Raw genomic sequence first — 14,743 nt, forward strand, 5'->3', positions numbered from 1 at the left:
TTTTCAACCCTCAAACCTGACTGGAAACACTACTTTGAAACGATAACCCTAAATTGAAACCCTACTTTGAAAACCCCAACTGAACCTGAAACCCTACCTTGAAACAAATCCTGCCTTGAAATCGTACTTTGGAACCTCAATGCTGACTTAAACCCCTACTTTGAAATCGTAATCTTGTCTTGAAACCCTCATCCAGACTTTAAACCCTACTTTGAAACCCCATCCCTATCTTAAAACAATGCGTTGAAACCCTGACCTTTTCTTAAAACACTACTTTGAAAGCTTAACTAAAGCTAAAGGAGGAATCCCTCAGTATGATTTTGTACTACACAATTGCATTAGAGCAGGGGTCTCAAACCCGTTGCCAAATTGCGGGAGGATGGTTTGTGGCCCTCACCTTAACATGAAAGTTTTCTTTGTGTGGCCCACGATTTTGACATGAATGTTTGTGTGTGGTTCTGATTCGAATGTGTCTATTTGGGAGCACATACTAGCTCTTTTCTATCTTGAACTTCAATAAATCCAAGTCCAGATCCAGACTTATTGATGAGCATTTTCAAGCCCTGCTGAGCGTCTCAACTGCTTCCTCCCTCACACCAAATGTGGCTCACTGCTAGCAGCAAGAAGTAGGCAGAAGCCTTGGTCAGAGCAATGTTCCTTCCAAAGTTAAAAAACAACTGTCAACACAGACAATGAATCTGAATAATAATACATTTCTCTAGTCAGCAACAATATGTGGTTTCTACAGTTTTCTATATCTGCTGTATTAATATTGTTTTCATGATATCATTTGATCTATTTATTACTGTTTGATAATTATTTTTCATTAAACGTTTTTATCCAAGCCTACAAAAAAAAAAAACAATGCGGCTCAGCCTCACCCCAGACTGTACCTTCAGTGGCCCCCAGGTAAATTGAGTTTGAGACACCTGCATTAGACCATTTGATTTCTCATAAGAATCTGTTAGTGTGTGTTAGTGTGTGTGTGTTTTTGTGCACTGTGCAGCCAAGCATGCCTGTAAGTGCTCCTGTCAGTTGCTTGCCTCAGCATCACTTTAGAGGAGGCAAACAGAGGATCTTCAAGATGAGGAAACAGCAAGAAACAGTGGTAGAAGGGGGGTGTTACCCGCAGGTGGGGATTACTGCAGTGGGTACGTACATACAAAACACACACACACACTGTCATTCAGTGTGTATGTGCAGAACAGTATGACGTGTTTTTAGGAAACAATATAAAAGTTAAACATTTAATCAGAGGACTGTGTTCAAGACTGAATGTCTATTTGGCGCTGTTCCATTGGTTGATAAAGTAAGTAAATTAAACAGAAAATGGTGCAATGATCATTTTTTCTTTCCCTTCATGAGTTGTGTTGCAATCCTAACCTCTCCTTTCACCCTGCTTAAAAATTCGATTTTTATTATTTTTATTTAGTTGATTTGTTAGTCGGTTTGGCTGACGCAAAGTTAAACATACACATTTTTACAGACTTCAGAAACAATTCAAAGAATTTGAACATGGAACCTTGCTGCTTAAAACTTGAGTGCAAGCCATTGACCTAGATTTGTCACATTTTTATGTAGCAATGTCACACATTGTTTGCGTTCTCATCTATGTACTTAGTAGTACATGCTGTATGTAAAATCGACACATATCAACTGTCTTTAATGGACAATACACTGTCGTGAAAAATGTCATCACGTCATTTTCTTTTTTTAGGCCTTTGTTGCTTTAGGATGGTACATGTGGGCTTTGTTGTAGCAGTAGAACATATTTGTGCAAGGTTGGGTATTGTTTAAGATGTAGTTTGGCCGGTTTGGTTGCATATACACAAACACCAAAAATGTAAAACACTTATGTTGAATGAACGCGGCATAGTTGTTTGTGTCAATAACTACATCCCTGACTTTTACCTGACAACACAAGCCATTTAAAAGTTTAATTGTGTTGGGCAATCTATCGTTATTTTTAAATCTGAGCTCCATTAACAGGATGATCAACCACCTCTCTCTCAAAATGGCCACCCTGTGGCGAGGTCGCTCCAGATTGGCTCACAGCTCACATTAATCCATCTAGTATTTATTTATATGACAATCAGTATCGAACTTTTGAAACCATAGCAGGTGACTTTCACATTTGAAGTGTTGAAATGCATTCAGGCTCGTCACCAAAGGTGGGCCACAGGAGCCCCTGCCCACTTACCATGTTGCTTGTGCCCTCCCAGTTAAGGATTGAATCTCGAAATAGTATTTGTTATGTTTTGATTCAATTTGTATTTTATTTTATCATTGTAGAAAATGTAAATAAAAAAAGTCATAGTGTAACAATGGTTACTATTTTTCATGCTTGTATGTTCTGTATTTATGTGAAAAGTGCGTTCACGTGATTTGCACGATGCTACACGTGTGCAGCCCAGTAGAGTCTGGGGCTATGTTGTGCACGGTGTTGTGAGTTTGCAATGTGCGTTGACGACCAGTAAGTTGAGTCATTTTTATTTTAGTGTCTGTAAGCACATAGCCTGCCAAAATGTTTTGTTTTGTTTTTTCTGCAACGTTTTCCATGTGTCCACGTTACCGCGCAGTGATCATTAAGTTGTTGGTCACGTCGCGGGCAGAAACCAGAAATGGTAACAGTAAGAGCATTAACCGGAAGTGGTACTTAAATGTTGTAAACCTAAGCACGCCTTGTTTAATATAGCTTGTTAAGTGAGAGTATCCTCTCCTTTGTTGTGTACAAACATTTATTCTTTCTTTAGGAAAGACACACGACACATCCATAGCAAAAACTAATAGCCCACAATACTGTATCATTGTTGTATGACGATAAAAATAAAGTGATTGGGGAAAGCTGGAGAAGAGCAAGAAAAGACAAACACTTGTCCTGAGTACCTTAAGTGGTATTTGGCCAACACACTGGTATAAAGGCCACTCATTTACCTCAATCAGTAAATAAGTAGTAAAACTAGTCCATATAGTAAAGAAACAATGTCATTTTTGTTTGAATGATGAGACTGGGATCTTAGTCTAAAAATATGACAGTCTGAAAACGTGTGGCACAAATAAAGGAATATTTTATCTTAAGCGTTGCATTCGGGTATTAATCCTTCCATTGTGACTATCTTTCAAAATATATTATTGCGTAGTAAGTAATTGACATACACTTTTCTTTTTAAAGGTAAAACAATCAAATTTCGATTATTTTACAGACCTCCAAATTAAGGCTCGCAAACCCTAGTTTGAGAAAACTAGATTAAGGTGCAGTATTATAATCGGATATTAATGGATTTAACATGAGGCAGCTTTTCTTTTTTTTCTTTTTTTCATTCTCTCTTCTTTCCACAAAGTGTTGTCGCTCAGAAAGCAACATGCCAAAAGATGACGTTCGAATCAGGAACAAGTTGGTCTTCTCTTGCAACTGCCTTGGCATTGCGTAACTTTTTTTCCCCCCCCAGCTTCAGGAGACAAAAGATGAGCTCTGCCCCTTTTCTACTGGTTCTGATACACACACACACACACACACACACACACACACACACACACACACACACACACACACACACACACACACACACACACACACACACACACACACTTTCACATTCTTCCTGCACTCCCTTACTGCCACAAACAGAAAGGGAGGGATTTGCTGTAGTGGAGAGAGAAAAACGTGAGGGAGGGGGGAGTTGGTAGAACGGAAGGGTTGAGAGAGACAGCAAGAGAGAGAGAGGGGGGGGTAGCACATGTGTATGCGTTTGTGAGAGAGGGAGGCGAGGAAGCCGCCGCCATATGCCGAGTGGAGTCTACATGAGAAAACCATGGGAAGCTCACATCTCCTCAACAAAGGCATGCCTCTAGGTAAATGTGTGTACTTGTGTGTGGTACTGTTTGTGAGTGTGTGTATACGCTTCCCTTCCCCCCTCTGTTTTTCCTCCCCTTCATTCTCCCACACTACTACATTATCTTGTGTTGGCCTTGCAAGAATGTGTGTGTGTGCGCGTGTGTGTGCGAGTGTGACTGTGTGTGTGTATGTGTGTGGTGTTGGCAAGGACAGAAAACGAGGTCTAGCGATAATAAGCACGCATGGACGCACACACACACACACACACACACACACACACACACACACACACACACACACACACACACACACACACACACAGGTGGCTTCGAAAGACTGTTCTAGAAAACAAAAAGGGTGATGACGATAGTGCCGGAAGCTGAATGTAAAGGCCCAGCGTGTTCTTGTGGGGACCACCGCGTACGCTCCCCCCATCGTCTCCCCTGGGGAGGCAGCGAGTCCAAGGTCATGGGATATGGCATCCATCACTTTCAGATCAGGAAGAAGCAATCGATAACTGAGGCATCAGGCTGCTCAGATTTGATTTTGTGAGAAATAGATGATCCGGAGCACAATCCTCTTAGCATTAGCTGTGTGACTTGAACCCCATAAAGCTCATTTGAAACCCTAACCCAATACCCTAACCCTGATTTAAAACCCTGCCCAGACAGCAAAACAATGATTTGTAACACTAACCTTGTCTCTTGAAAGCCAAATCTGGAACACTAGCCCATGTTAACCTACTTTCTTACAAACATCAATCCTGGTTTGAAACCCTAACTTGAAACCCTGATTTGGAACCCTAAATGCAGTCTAAGACTTCTTCAATATAGTAACCCAGATTAACCAATTGTCAAAACCCTGAATTTAAACACTAACCTTTGTTTGAGACCAACAACCACTCGACCTTAAAGGTACATTTTTCTTTAATAGATTCAGACCTAGTTTGCAGGCTTGAGTTTTGATACCTACGTTTCTACTGGTGGCCCAGTCATTCTGTCAGCGACGTTCTTTTGATTCTCCATTAAGCGTTGTTTTGAAACGCGTGAACGTTGTTCAACACAGCACAGTTGATCATCAGATCAGGTTTCACATTGAAATCCGATGTCACCGATAAGTAGGCAACAGCAGGCTGAGGTTGTGCTGAGCTGGTGCTCAGCTGTCGGAAGACAACAAGAAGCGTTTTGTTGGTCATTATTTGAAAGCGGCGTGTAAGAAAGTCAATGTCATCATGGGACATAGTGATACATACACCTTTCACTCATTCGCAGCTCAGGTCAATTCACAGGATTTCAAAGCTGGCTTCAAATTAGGCTTTGAAATTCTACCGCAAAACCCTACCCCAACTTGTTGTGAAACCCTGATTCAAAACTCTGACCTCATTTCACAACCTTACTTTGATACCCATTGAACTGTAACCCTCTCTTGAAAACCTGATTTATAATCTTTTTGTTGGCATAAGACCCTAATCCTGTCAGGCTTGGAACTACTTTCATACCCCACTATAAACCCCCACTTTGAAACACTTACCCTGTAATTAGCCCAAACGTTGAAAACTTAATTCAAATCCTAACCTTTGCATGAAACCATAAATTTTTGATATTGCAATCCCGGTTTAAAGCCCTACTTCAGAAACCTAACTCTGACCAAAGATTGTAATTGAAGCCCTAACCCTATCTTAAAACCCTGAGCTAAAAATGTAACGCTGTCTTGAAACTACGATTCCTGTTTAAAATTACCTTCCCTTGTTTAAAATGCCGATTCTTATGTGGTACCCTAATTTGAAATTGTAACTCCGACTTGAAACTCTGACTTTAAATCCGAATATCCAAATCTTAGCCGAGCTTAATATCCAAACTTGAAACTGTATCTGTACCATATCACCCTAACCTATTTTAATTCTATCTTGAAATTTTAATTGGAACAAATTACAATTATACATTATGATCCAAAGATATCAATTATCTCCGGGCACTGCTCAGTGCAATGTTAGGCTCGACTTCTGGAAAAGACATTGCTCAGTCAATGTTTTTGACAGTGAAACTAACCAAGGCAGTGATTCCACAACTGACGTCTCGTCTGTTTCTCGCCGAAGGACATCAGACCTCAAGAATGTCATCACAGGAAAATCTCCATTTGGAATCTTCTCCTAACAAGTCTGATTCTTCTGAATATTTGAAAAATAGCGATTGTGAAATCACTGCTTTCACAATTTCTCATGATGTGAGCTAATTTAAACAGATCCAGTGGAAACAGGGTTGGGAGGGTTACTGTTAGTAACTGATCCAAGTACCAATTAATTTCGATTCTTTTTAAGGACTCATGCTTTGTGGAGTATTGGGACTAGGCCAGCCCAACCCTCAACTAGCAAAAATACATAGACAGATTCAACCAGTGTGCCACTGCTGGGGCACATTAGTGTAAGATTATTTGTGTGCTGGCGGAAATTATAAAATTTTACTGAATTGTCCCCATAAAATAATTAGATATAATGCAAGAATAGTGACAGGAGCAACTCAGGAGAGATGCCTGCATTATTCCCACTGGCCTCTAGAAGCACCAAGTAAAACTTGGATTATTCAGAAAAATGACGATAAACCTCAATAAATCAGTCTTAAAATATGAAGGGGCTGCTACAATAAAATAAATTGTGAGTTCTTTTACCACAAGAAAGCTTGCTACTTTGAATAAAGCAGTGTAAAAAGGGGTCAAATTGAAGTTGCCCTGCTCTTGCTTTTTCCTGCAGGAATTTTTTTCGTGTCTTGTCAGTCAAAGTAGTATCATGTTTTATACTTATATCACTTGACATCGGCTCACTTTTACTATTTCCGTTGTGTTCAAGGCATTAGGCCCCCCATCATGAATGGGCCTATGCACCCACGCCCCCTAGTGGCACTGCTGGATGGGCGAGACTGCACAATAGAGATGCCAGTCCTGAAAGATGTCGCCACTGTGGCCTTTTGCGATGCCCAGTCGACACAGGAGATCCATGAGAAGGTGGGTCGTTACACAAGGAAAACTATGGCACACTGGGTTTTTTTACTTCAGAGACAAGACAAATTGTATTATGTGCATGTGCACATTTGTATGCTTGCTCTTAAGACGTCATTGTTTATCATGCTATCCAAAGTTTGACATTGACTGTGAGAATCAAGTGTTCTTTACTGAAGACAGATTCTTTAACAGTTCACATTTAGACCAATTACAATCTGTAAAAACGTGTTCTTGCGCCTTGATAGAATTGTATGTTGATTGGTGAAATTGGTGCCGGGCGCTGATTTATTCCCGAAGTTTTGGTGGGGCACTACTGACTGAGACCCTATAACCGATAAGGAAGGGGAACACTATCTGATTGTGTTTAATCTGTTTCCATGGTGATATTCAAGAAGTGCAGCCAACCATTGCAGGCAGGTATATTCAAACACAGGATATTAAGAGGACGCAGACAACATATCCAAACAAAGCCATTATCCATTCATAGAGATGCATTCATGTGCTCTATACAGATGGACCTGGAGTAATTTACGCATTCTGTGCGCGCAGGTGCTGAATGAAGCCGTGGGAGCGTTGATGTATCACACCATCACTCTGATGAGAGAAGACCTGGAGAAGTTCAAAGCTCTCCGCATCATTGTGCGCATCGGTAGCGGCTATGACAACATTGACATCAAGTCTGCGGGCGAGCTTGGTGAGTGAGCCCTTGGCCCCTTTCATAATGCCTATTTTCCAGCACCAACACAAAAACGGGCGGCACGTTTTTGTCGTCTCAAGCAGTATCAGAATGATGATGGGACAGGGGTCTGAAGTTTTAACACTTAATGGTCATTTATTGTGATTGTGGGTTGTAATCATTGGAAAGCTCACCCTAAAAACAACAGTTCAAAATTAAGTAATAGTTAGGGTTAGGGTTAGTTCAAAATAATCCGTGAACTGCAGAAACAGCCCAAATCCTGGATCATACACATACACAATGTTTTCGATGGATTCAGATGTTTGGAAGAGTTTGTAAAGCTCACTCAAGATAAAATGAGGGGGGAGAGCCATGTCTGTATGGCATTCTGTTCATAACAATCCATAGAGCAGCGAATCTACCAAAATCCCGTCTTGGACACTTCCGACCAACGTAAAAGGACATAGTTGGTACTGTTAGAGCTCACCCCAACAAACATTTTGGGAGAAGTTACAGGTGGACTCAAGTCACAAAAATTCTCGAATATGCACCCCTACTCTTATCAATATGCTATGCTGATTAATATTAAGGTTAAGTTTAGAATATGAATCAGAGCTCATCTTTTTTCTGGATTTGGTCGCGTTTGCACGAGGCGACCTTAAGCACGATGATCTTATTTCAGTCGACAGCAAGTGACCGTACGAGGTAAATTGGCGGCCCCCTGACATGGATAAAACTGGTGGAGCTAGTATTATTCATAATACCTTGCTTGGACTAGTGGAGGCACATTGAGCATATTTCTGTAAAGAACCAACTATAAGAATTTATTGAAAACCAAAACATTGAAATCCTGGCTCGGGTATTTGCTGATGTCATCGAAGGAATATGTGCGATATCCTTAGGAAACTCAACCCAACAAAGGTTGGGGTAGAAGTTAAACTCATTTCTGTATGATATTCCTTTCAAACGTTATTCATACCGGTATTGTTTTTTGGACCTCTGAAATAACCCAAAGCTGGCTCAGGATGCCATGAAGCTGTTGCCAAAATGTTCCCATCCTCTATTCCAACAGGAATTGTTGTGTGTAACATGCCAGCCGCCTCGGTGGAGGAGACGGCTGACTCCACGCTGTGTCACATCCTCACCTTGTATCGCCGTACCACATGGCTCCATCAGGTTTGTGGCTTTTGACCTTAAGAAAACCCATAACGTCAAATTGTTCATCACATACCGCTACACGCTACGCCAGGCTCTCCGGGAGGGCACACGGGTTCAAAGTGTGGAGCAGATCCGAGAGGTTGCTTCAGGAGCAGCGAGGATCAGAGGGGAGACGTTGGGACTCATCGGACTAGGTTAGTCAAGGCGAAAAACAAGATTTTCTATACAATGCGCTATAATGTCAAATTCTGGACCCCAAAGTTCACGTAAAATGAAGCTTTCGCTGTACTTTGACCCCCTGCTATTCACGGGGGACAGCCACCAATCCCAGTTGCAAATAGCGAAAATTTGAAAATTGACCATTTCTCTCAAAAGGCATATCTATATGTATAGATGCCACACAATGGCCGTAAACTCAAAACAAAATTCAATTTGAATGAAATTGGGTGCAATGGTGAAGTGCATCATGGGCTGTTGGTAGGGGCATCAGTGGAGAAGCAGACCCATAGTTTGAGAATTCAATGAATGCCAAAAAATAGGGTACAGTAAATAAATTGATTCAAGCTAACAATATAAAGGTCACAACCAAGATAAAAATGACTATTTAATTCAGACTCAAGTGAAACCACCTACTCTACTAACTACTGCCTTGATATATCAAGTGTGTGCGCACGTATGTTTGTATAGGTCGAGTGGGCCAGGCTGTAGCCTTGCGAGCGAAGACGTTTGGCTTCAATGTCATTTTTTATGATCCCTATTTGGCGGACGGCGTGGAAAGATCCCTGGGCCTTCAAAGAGTCACCACGCTACAGGTGCGTTTGATTTGGACACATTTGCTCACATGAAGGTGCATGTGTTTCCACCCTCACTATTGAATATGTGTCCCATTGTAGGGTAATAGTGAATTTTATTATGCCATACATATCCTTTCATATTGTATCGTAACTGGAGTGAATTGTTTTGTGGCAATGGGTACGATACCATAAATGTACTGAACACTATGGTGTCTACCGTATTTTCCGGACTATAAGGCGCACCGGACTGTAAGGCACACCTTCAATAAATGGCCCATTTTAAAACTTTGTCCATATATAAAACGCACCAGACTATAAGGCGCACCATTAAGGCAATCACAATATAATAACTTGAAATAGTGCTGTATTTTGTATTAGAGTGAATACTATCGCATTTGAGTTCATGAATTTACAAATGTATGATGTAGAGGTCCGTATCCCTAATCCCTTTGCATTTTTTTGATTGTGTTGTTTTGTTGTGTGTGTTAAATTAATGTTTGTCTCTCGGTTATCCCAAACAGGATCTGCTCTTCCACTCCGACTGCGTGTCGCTTCACTGCAGCTTGAACGAACACAACCACCACCTCATCAACGACTTCACCGTAAAGCAGGTGGCTGAACCAGACCTTCATCTGATTTTACTTTGATTTCAACAAACAATGTGAATGGAGGCATGTGTTCCAGATGCGTCAGGGAGCATTCCTGGTCAACACGGCAAGGGGGGGTCTGGTGGATGAGAAGGCCCTGGCCCAGGCCCTGAAGGAAGGAAGAATACGCGGCGCTGCCCTGGATGTTCACGAGACGGAACCCTTCAGGTAATATCAAGTCTGGTTGGTTGTCAAAGTTAAGTATTCAATATGGTAACTGTTGGGAAGGTATTTACATATTTGCAAGAATTTACAGGATATAAAAAATCCTGCTATATTTGTTGCATTAATTTACCTGCATACTCATGGGTTCCCGTACTCAAAGATATTCACAATGGTTTGTTTACAAACTTGTGAAAGAAGGAACGACTGACCTGGACTTCATCATTGGCATTAAAAATAAAACAGGCCGTTGAGCATAACATTTTTCATCCTGTCATTTTGCCCCTTTCACACTGTGTGTGTGTTTCCCTTTGTAGTTTCAGTCAGGGTCCCCTGAAGGACGCCCCTAACCTGATCTGCACCCCTCATGCCGCTTGGTACAGCGAACAGGCCTCGCTAGAGATGCGGGAGGAGGCTGCCAGGGAGATCCGGAGAGCCATCACAGGTCGGGCCCGCATTGATCGCCAGCTTTACTTCCATGAGTTCCATTCGAAAAATATTGTGTCTGTGTTCAGGTCGTATTCCGGATAGTCTTAAGAACTGCGTCAACAAGGAATTCCTGACTCAGAACAACCACTGGACGGCAGTGGAACCAGCCAACGTCCACCCAGAACTCAATGGAGCCTACAGGTAATGACACATCGTAGACTAGAGACATGGTCGTCATAGCAACAATATAGCTTTCATCGTGCCACTTACACCTAACCTAATTTGAAATGCTTACTATCTCTTGAAACCCCAGCACTGGGTTGAAAATTGAAACCTTAATCCTACCCTGAAACCCAACTGGGAAACTGTATCTCAAATCATAACCTGACTGCAACCCCACACAGGTAGGCTCAAAAGCTTGATTTACAAACAGTGAAACTATTTTAACTCCTAATTAGAAACACTAGTCCCAGTTTGAAACCCTAATAAAGGTGTGAAATTTGAGAATTCTAACCCTGCCTTGAAAACCTACCTTGAAACTGGAGATCTGCTTTCAAACGCGATTTTAAAAGTGAGACCTTAACATAGGCTTCAAACCACAACTTGAAAGCCTAATCCTGGCTTTAATCGTATTTTGAGAACCCTCCTCCAATTTGAGACCTTAACCCTGGTTTTGAAATCATAATTGCAAACCCTTGCACCTTTTAAACTCTTGCCCAATTTTAAAACGCTGATCATTTTCCTTGTTTGAAAATAACCAAAATAGGGTTAATAAATTCAAGTGGAGCACAAGCCTAACCCAAACTCCTCTCTCCCCGTACCAGGTACCCGCCAGGGGTGGTGAGCATGACCAGTGGTGGCCTCCCGCCCCCCGTGGAGGGCATCGTGCCCAACGCAGTGCCCGTCACACACCCCCTCCCGCCTGCAGTCGCACACCCGCCACACACCCCGTCACCCGGACAGAACACAGTCAAGCCACCGGAGGGTGACAGAGAGCAGCATCCAAACGAGCAGCTGTAGTCTAAAAGCGCAGCAGGAAGACAAAGTCCAGTAAACAACTACTGATCCCAAAATGATGTACAGGCACCCGATTGCTCGTCCAAACTCCAAAGAAAGCAAAGAAGACAGCAGTGATGGTCAGCAGACGGAAACAAAGAGGTTGGATGCTCCATTTGTGCAAAAGACTGAGGGAAAACTAATATTTTTGACAGTCCCGTGTCCAAAATTTCACATAGGTTGCTATATTATCCCCGCCCCCATCATTCCTTGGGCCTGTTGGCTTTCAAATGAATGTAAGTTGTTCAAGCAGAACAGTGTTTTCCCAACCTTTTAAAAATCAGGGTGAATTAATTTACATGAGAAAAGTCTGACGGCACACCAAAGAAAGATGTCACAAAAATTAGATACTACAGTGGTACCTTGACTTAAGAGAGCCCCAGTAAAGTTAGATTTGTTTTTTTTTGCCTCAAGTTGGAGCCAAACTTTGAGTTTTTGCCACTCAAGTCAAGTGAAAATAATTCAACGCTACAGCTGAGGTACGATAATGCTCTCGCATGTCAGCAAGGAGAGCCACAGTCAGTGATGCGCTTTCACTTTTTACAGACTTAAACATTAAAAATGGGATCACTTGAACAGTTTGAAAATATGGAAATTCTCTTAAATATTATCTTTGACCGTTCAATTCCTTCGAATTTACAATTTTTTAATCGATTTTTGCATCGTGTGCAATGGTTTGCTTTAACAGTCAAACTGACCAGTTTGAAAGTCTACTTTAAAAATATATGCTATATTACAAACAATTGGATTTCAAAGATTTTTGGCTTTATATTTTCTATTTTTTATTTTATTTTGAAATATGCGCAATAGGTATGCGAGTGGACTATTTGTGGTTTTGCTTAACGACATTTTAAATGTTTTTTTCCATTAACCTATTTTTATATTTATTTATTTTTATTCTGAACTTTTCGAAATATTGCTTAGGGTTAATCTAATCCACCCCAATGCATTTATAATAGCCTAACCCTATTCCCGAACTGGTCGGCCCCTATCCCTAATTCAGAATCAGTTTGTTGATTTTAAGTACTATAAAGGTACAATGGTATACTGACTTAGGTGTGCCACAATTGACCAGTTTTGAGAATTATATTTTTTCATGTTGTGAACCAAAAGTTGGGTTTTGCGTGCGCTTCACATATGTTGTTGCTCTATTTAAATGAAAAAGAAAAAACAATTAAGAAACTGAAAGGAGAGGCACGGTCCCCGATGCAATTTCAAACTTTAATTAAACTGCACAACAGACTTCACCCACTGGGCCAGAGCCCTTAAAAGCACATTAAAAGCACACATCTAACAAACATATACTATATTATGTACAATAATTATACTTTATAAAACCAGTTTATTTCTTTAAATTCAATCAAGTGCTGTTTTAGGTAGGGTTATTTTTGGGGGGGGCTGGGCTGGAAAAATAGCATTGAAATTCATTTATATGGGGAAAAACTGATTTGCCATTGAGATACTGTACAAGCTCAGCCATGGAATAAACTTGAAAATGAAGGTACCACTGTACACCGTTTCCATTCACCTACAAATTCTTTGAACATGTTTGCTTCAAAAAATATATTTTAGCATCTAATCGGAAAACAATGAACTCAAGTCACTAATACATCATGATCAATATTGTAAAATAAATCATTTGGGCCAGAATGAAATGGGGGTGGAGGTGTGCAATTTCCGCAACTGATGATCTCTCATGGCATTTTTGGCACAGAGGTAGGGAATCACGGTTTTAAACTGGAGTGGAGGCCAGAAGATACTGGAAACGAACTAGATACATCTGTGAGACAATATTCCTAAACAAGCCACCCTAAAAAAGAGGCAGCTATTTTTTTGCACACCATCTCAGGATCTTTAGTTTCCGCAATTGATCTTCTGTTGACTTCATTTCCTGCCGTTTAGTGCTTCTTTTTGTTGTTCTTTCTCACTTTTCGTTGCAACTTGAATTGCTGGGGGTGTTTGCTGTAGTTTGTACGGAGCCTGCAATTTCTGAGATTGCACGTTTGTTGTATGCAGGTGGCGAAATATTGTGCTTGACATTGATTTTTTTTTTTAAACAATGTTGGGAAGATGCAAAATAATGCACTGAGATTATTTACTGTAGCAGACTTAAATGTGTTGCGTTAAACTTGTAAAGCATCCCCCCTCACCCACCCCGCTATATTGCGTCCATCTATGGCAGCCTCGCTACGAAGCACAATTTTTGTGTGGACCTGTCCACCGTGGAAATCCCCTCTGTATCGCAGTATACCTAAAAACTGTAATGCACTCACGTGTGGAAAAGTATAGGAGAACTATTCTCTGATGCACTTTTCAAAAAACCACAAATCCTGGTCACAAATCATACTTTGAAACCCAAAGCCCAATCAAGGCTTAAAACCCTAATTTGAAAGCCTAACTTGAAATCCTTACACATAGCCTGAAACCCTATCATAAAATAATAAAGCTGGTTTAAAGCCTAATTTGAAGCCCTAACTGTCTTGAAACCATAATTTGGAACACCAACTTTTTTGGAAAACTAACCTTGGGTTTAAACTCTGAAATGAAACTTGTTTTAAATCATACATTGGGCTTGAAACCATTGTTGTCCTTTAAAATCGTACACCAGGTTTGACACCCTATTTTAGAACCCTAACACTGTTTTGAAACCCTAACTATGGCTTGAAACCATAATTTGTAAGCCTAACGCTATTTGGAAACCCTGAATTTGGTTTTAAATTTAAAATCCCGACCGTGGTTTAAAACTCAAATTTGAAATCCTGAAAGGCGTAGGAAACACAACAGTACCCCCCCCCCCCCCCCCCCCCCCCCCGTCCCAGGTGACTCAGAATAACAGCATTCATTCTTGTAAAAAAAATGTTTTAACAGATACTTTCAATGTGTTGCAGGTGTGAAACTGTCTTTAATTTTTTGGGGGGGTGGGCAGTTTCTCAATATTTGATATTTTCACCAACACTGGGTGAGTCTGAGATGTGTTCCTGGCAATAAGAGG

The 14,743-nt window shown here is 41.0% G+C and overlaps 1 protein-coding gene across 1 annotated transcript; it reads left to right on the top strand.

The window, feature by feature from the left end:
• The first annotated feature begins 3,638 nt into the window (after window positions 1-3,638).
• ctbp1 (C-terminal binding protein 1) lies at window positions 3,639-13,263 on the top strand. Its single transcript, XM_085905573.1, has 11 exons — window positions 3,639-3,852; window positions 6,678-6,832; window positions 7,379-7,523; window positions 8,578-8,681; window positions 8,755-8,857; window positions 9,351-9,475; window positions 9,979-10,068; window positions 10,142-10,272; window positions 10,584-10,711; window positions 10,782-10,896; window positions 11,520-13,263. The coding sequence occupies exons 1-11, from the start codon at window positions 3,813-3,815 to the stop codon at window positions 11,713-11,715; spliced, it is 1,332 nt and encodes a 443-aa protein (XP_085761699.1). The 5' UTR covers window positions 3,639-3,812; the 3' UTR covers window positions 11,716-13,263.
• The last annotated feature ends 1,480 nt before the right edge of the window (window positions 13,264-14,743 follow it).

The sequence above is a fragment of the Syngnathus leptorhynchus genome, chromosome 2 (genome assembly GCF_054491065.1).
Source record: "Syngnathus leptorhynchus isolate UIUO chromosome 2, UIUO_Slep, whole genome shotgun sequence".
NCBI classification, from domain to species: Eukaryota; Metazoa; Chordata; class Actinopteri; order Syngnathiformes; family Syngnathidae; genus Syngnathus; species Syngnathus leptorhynchus.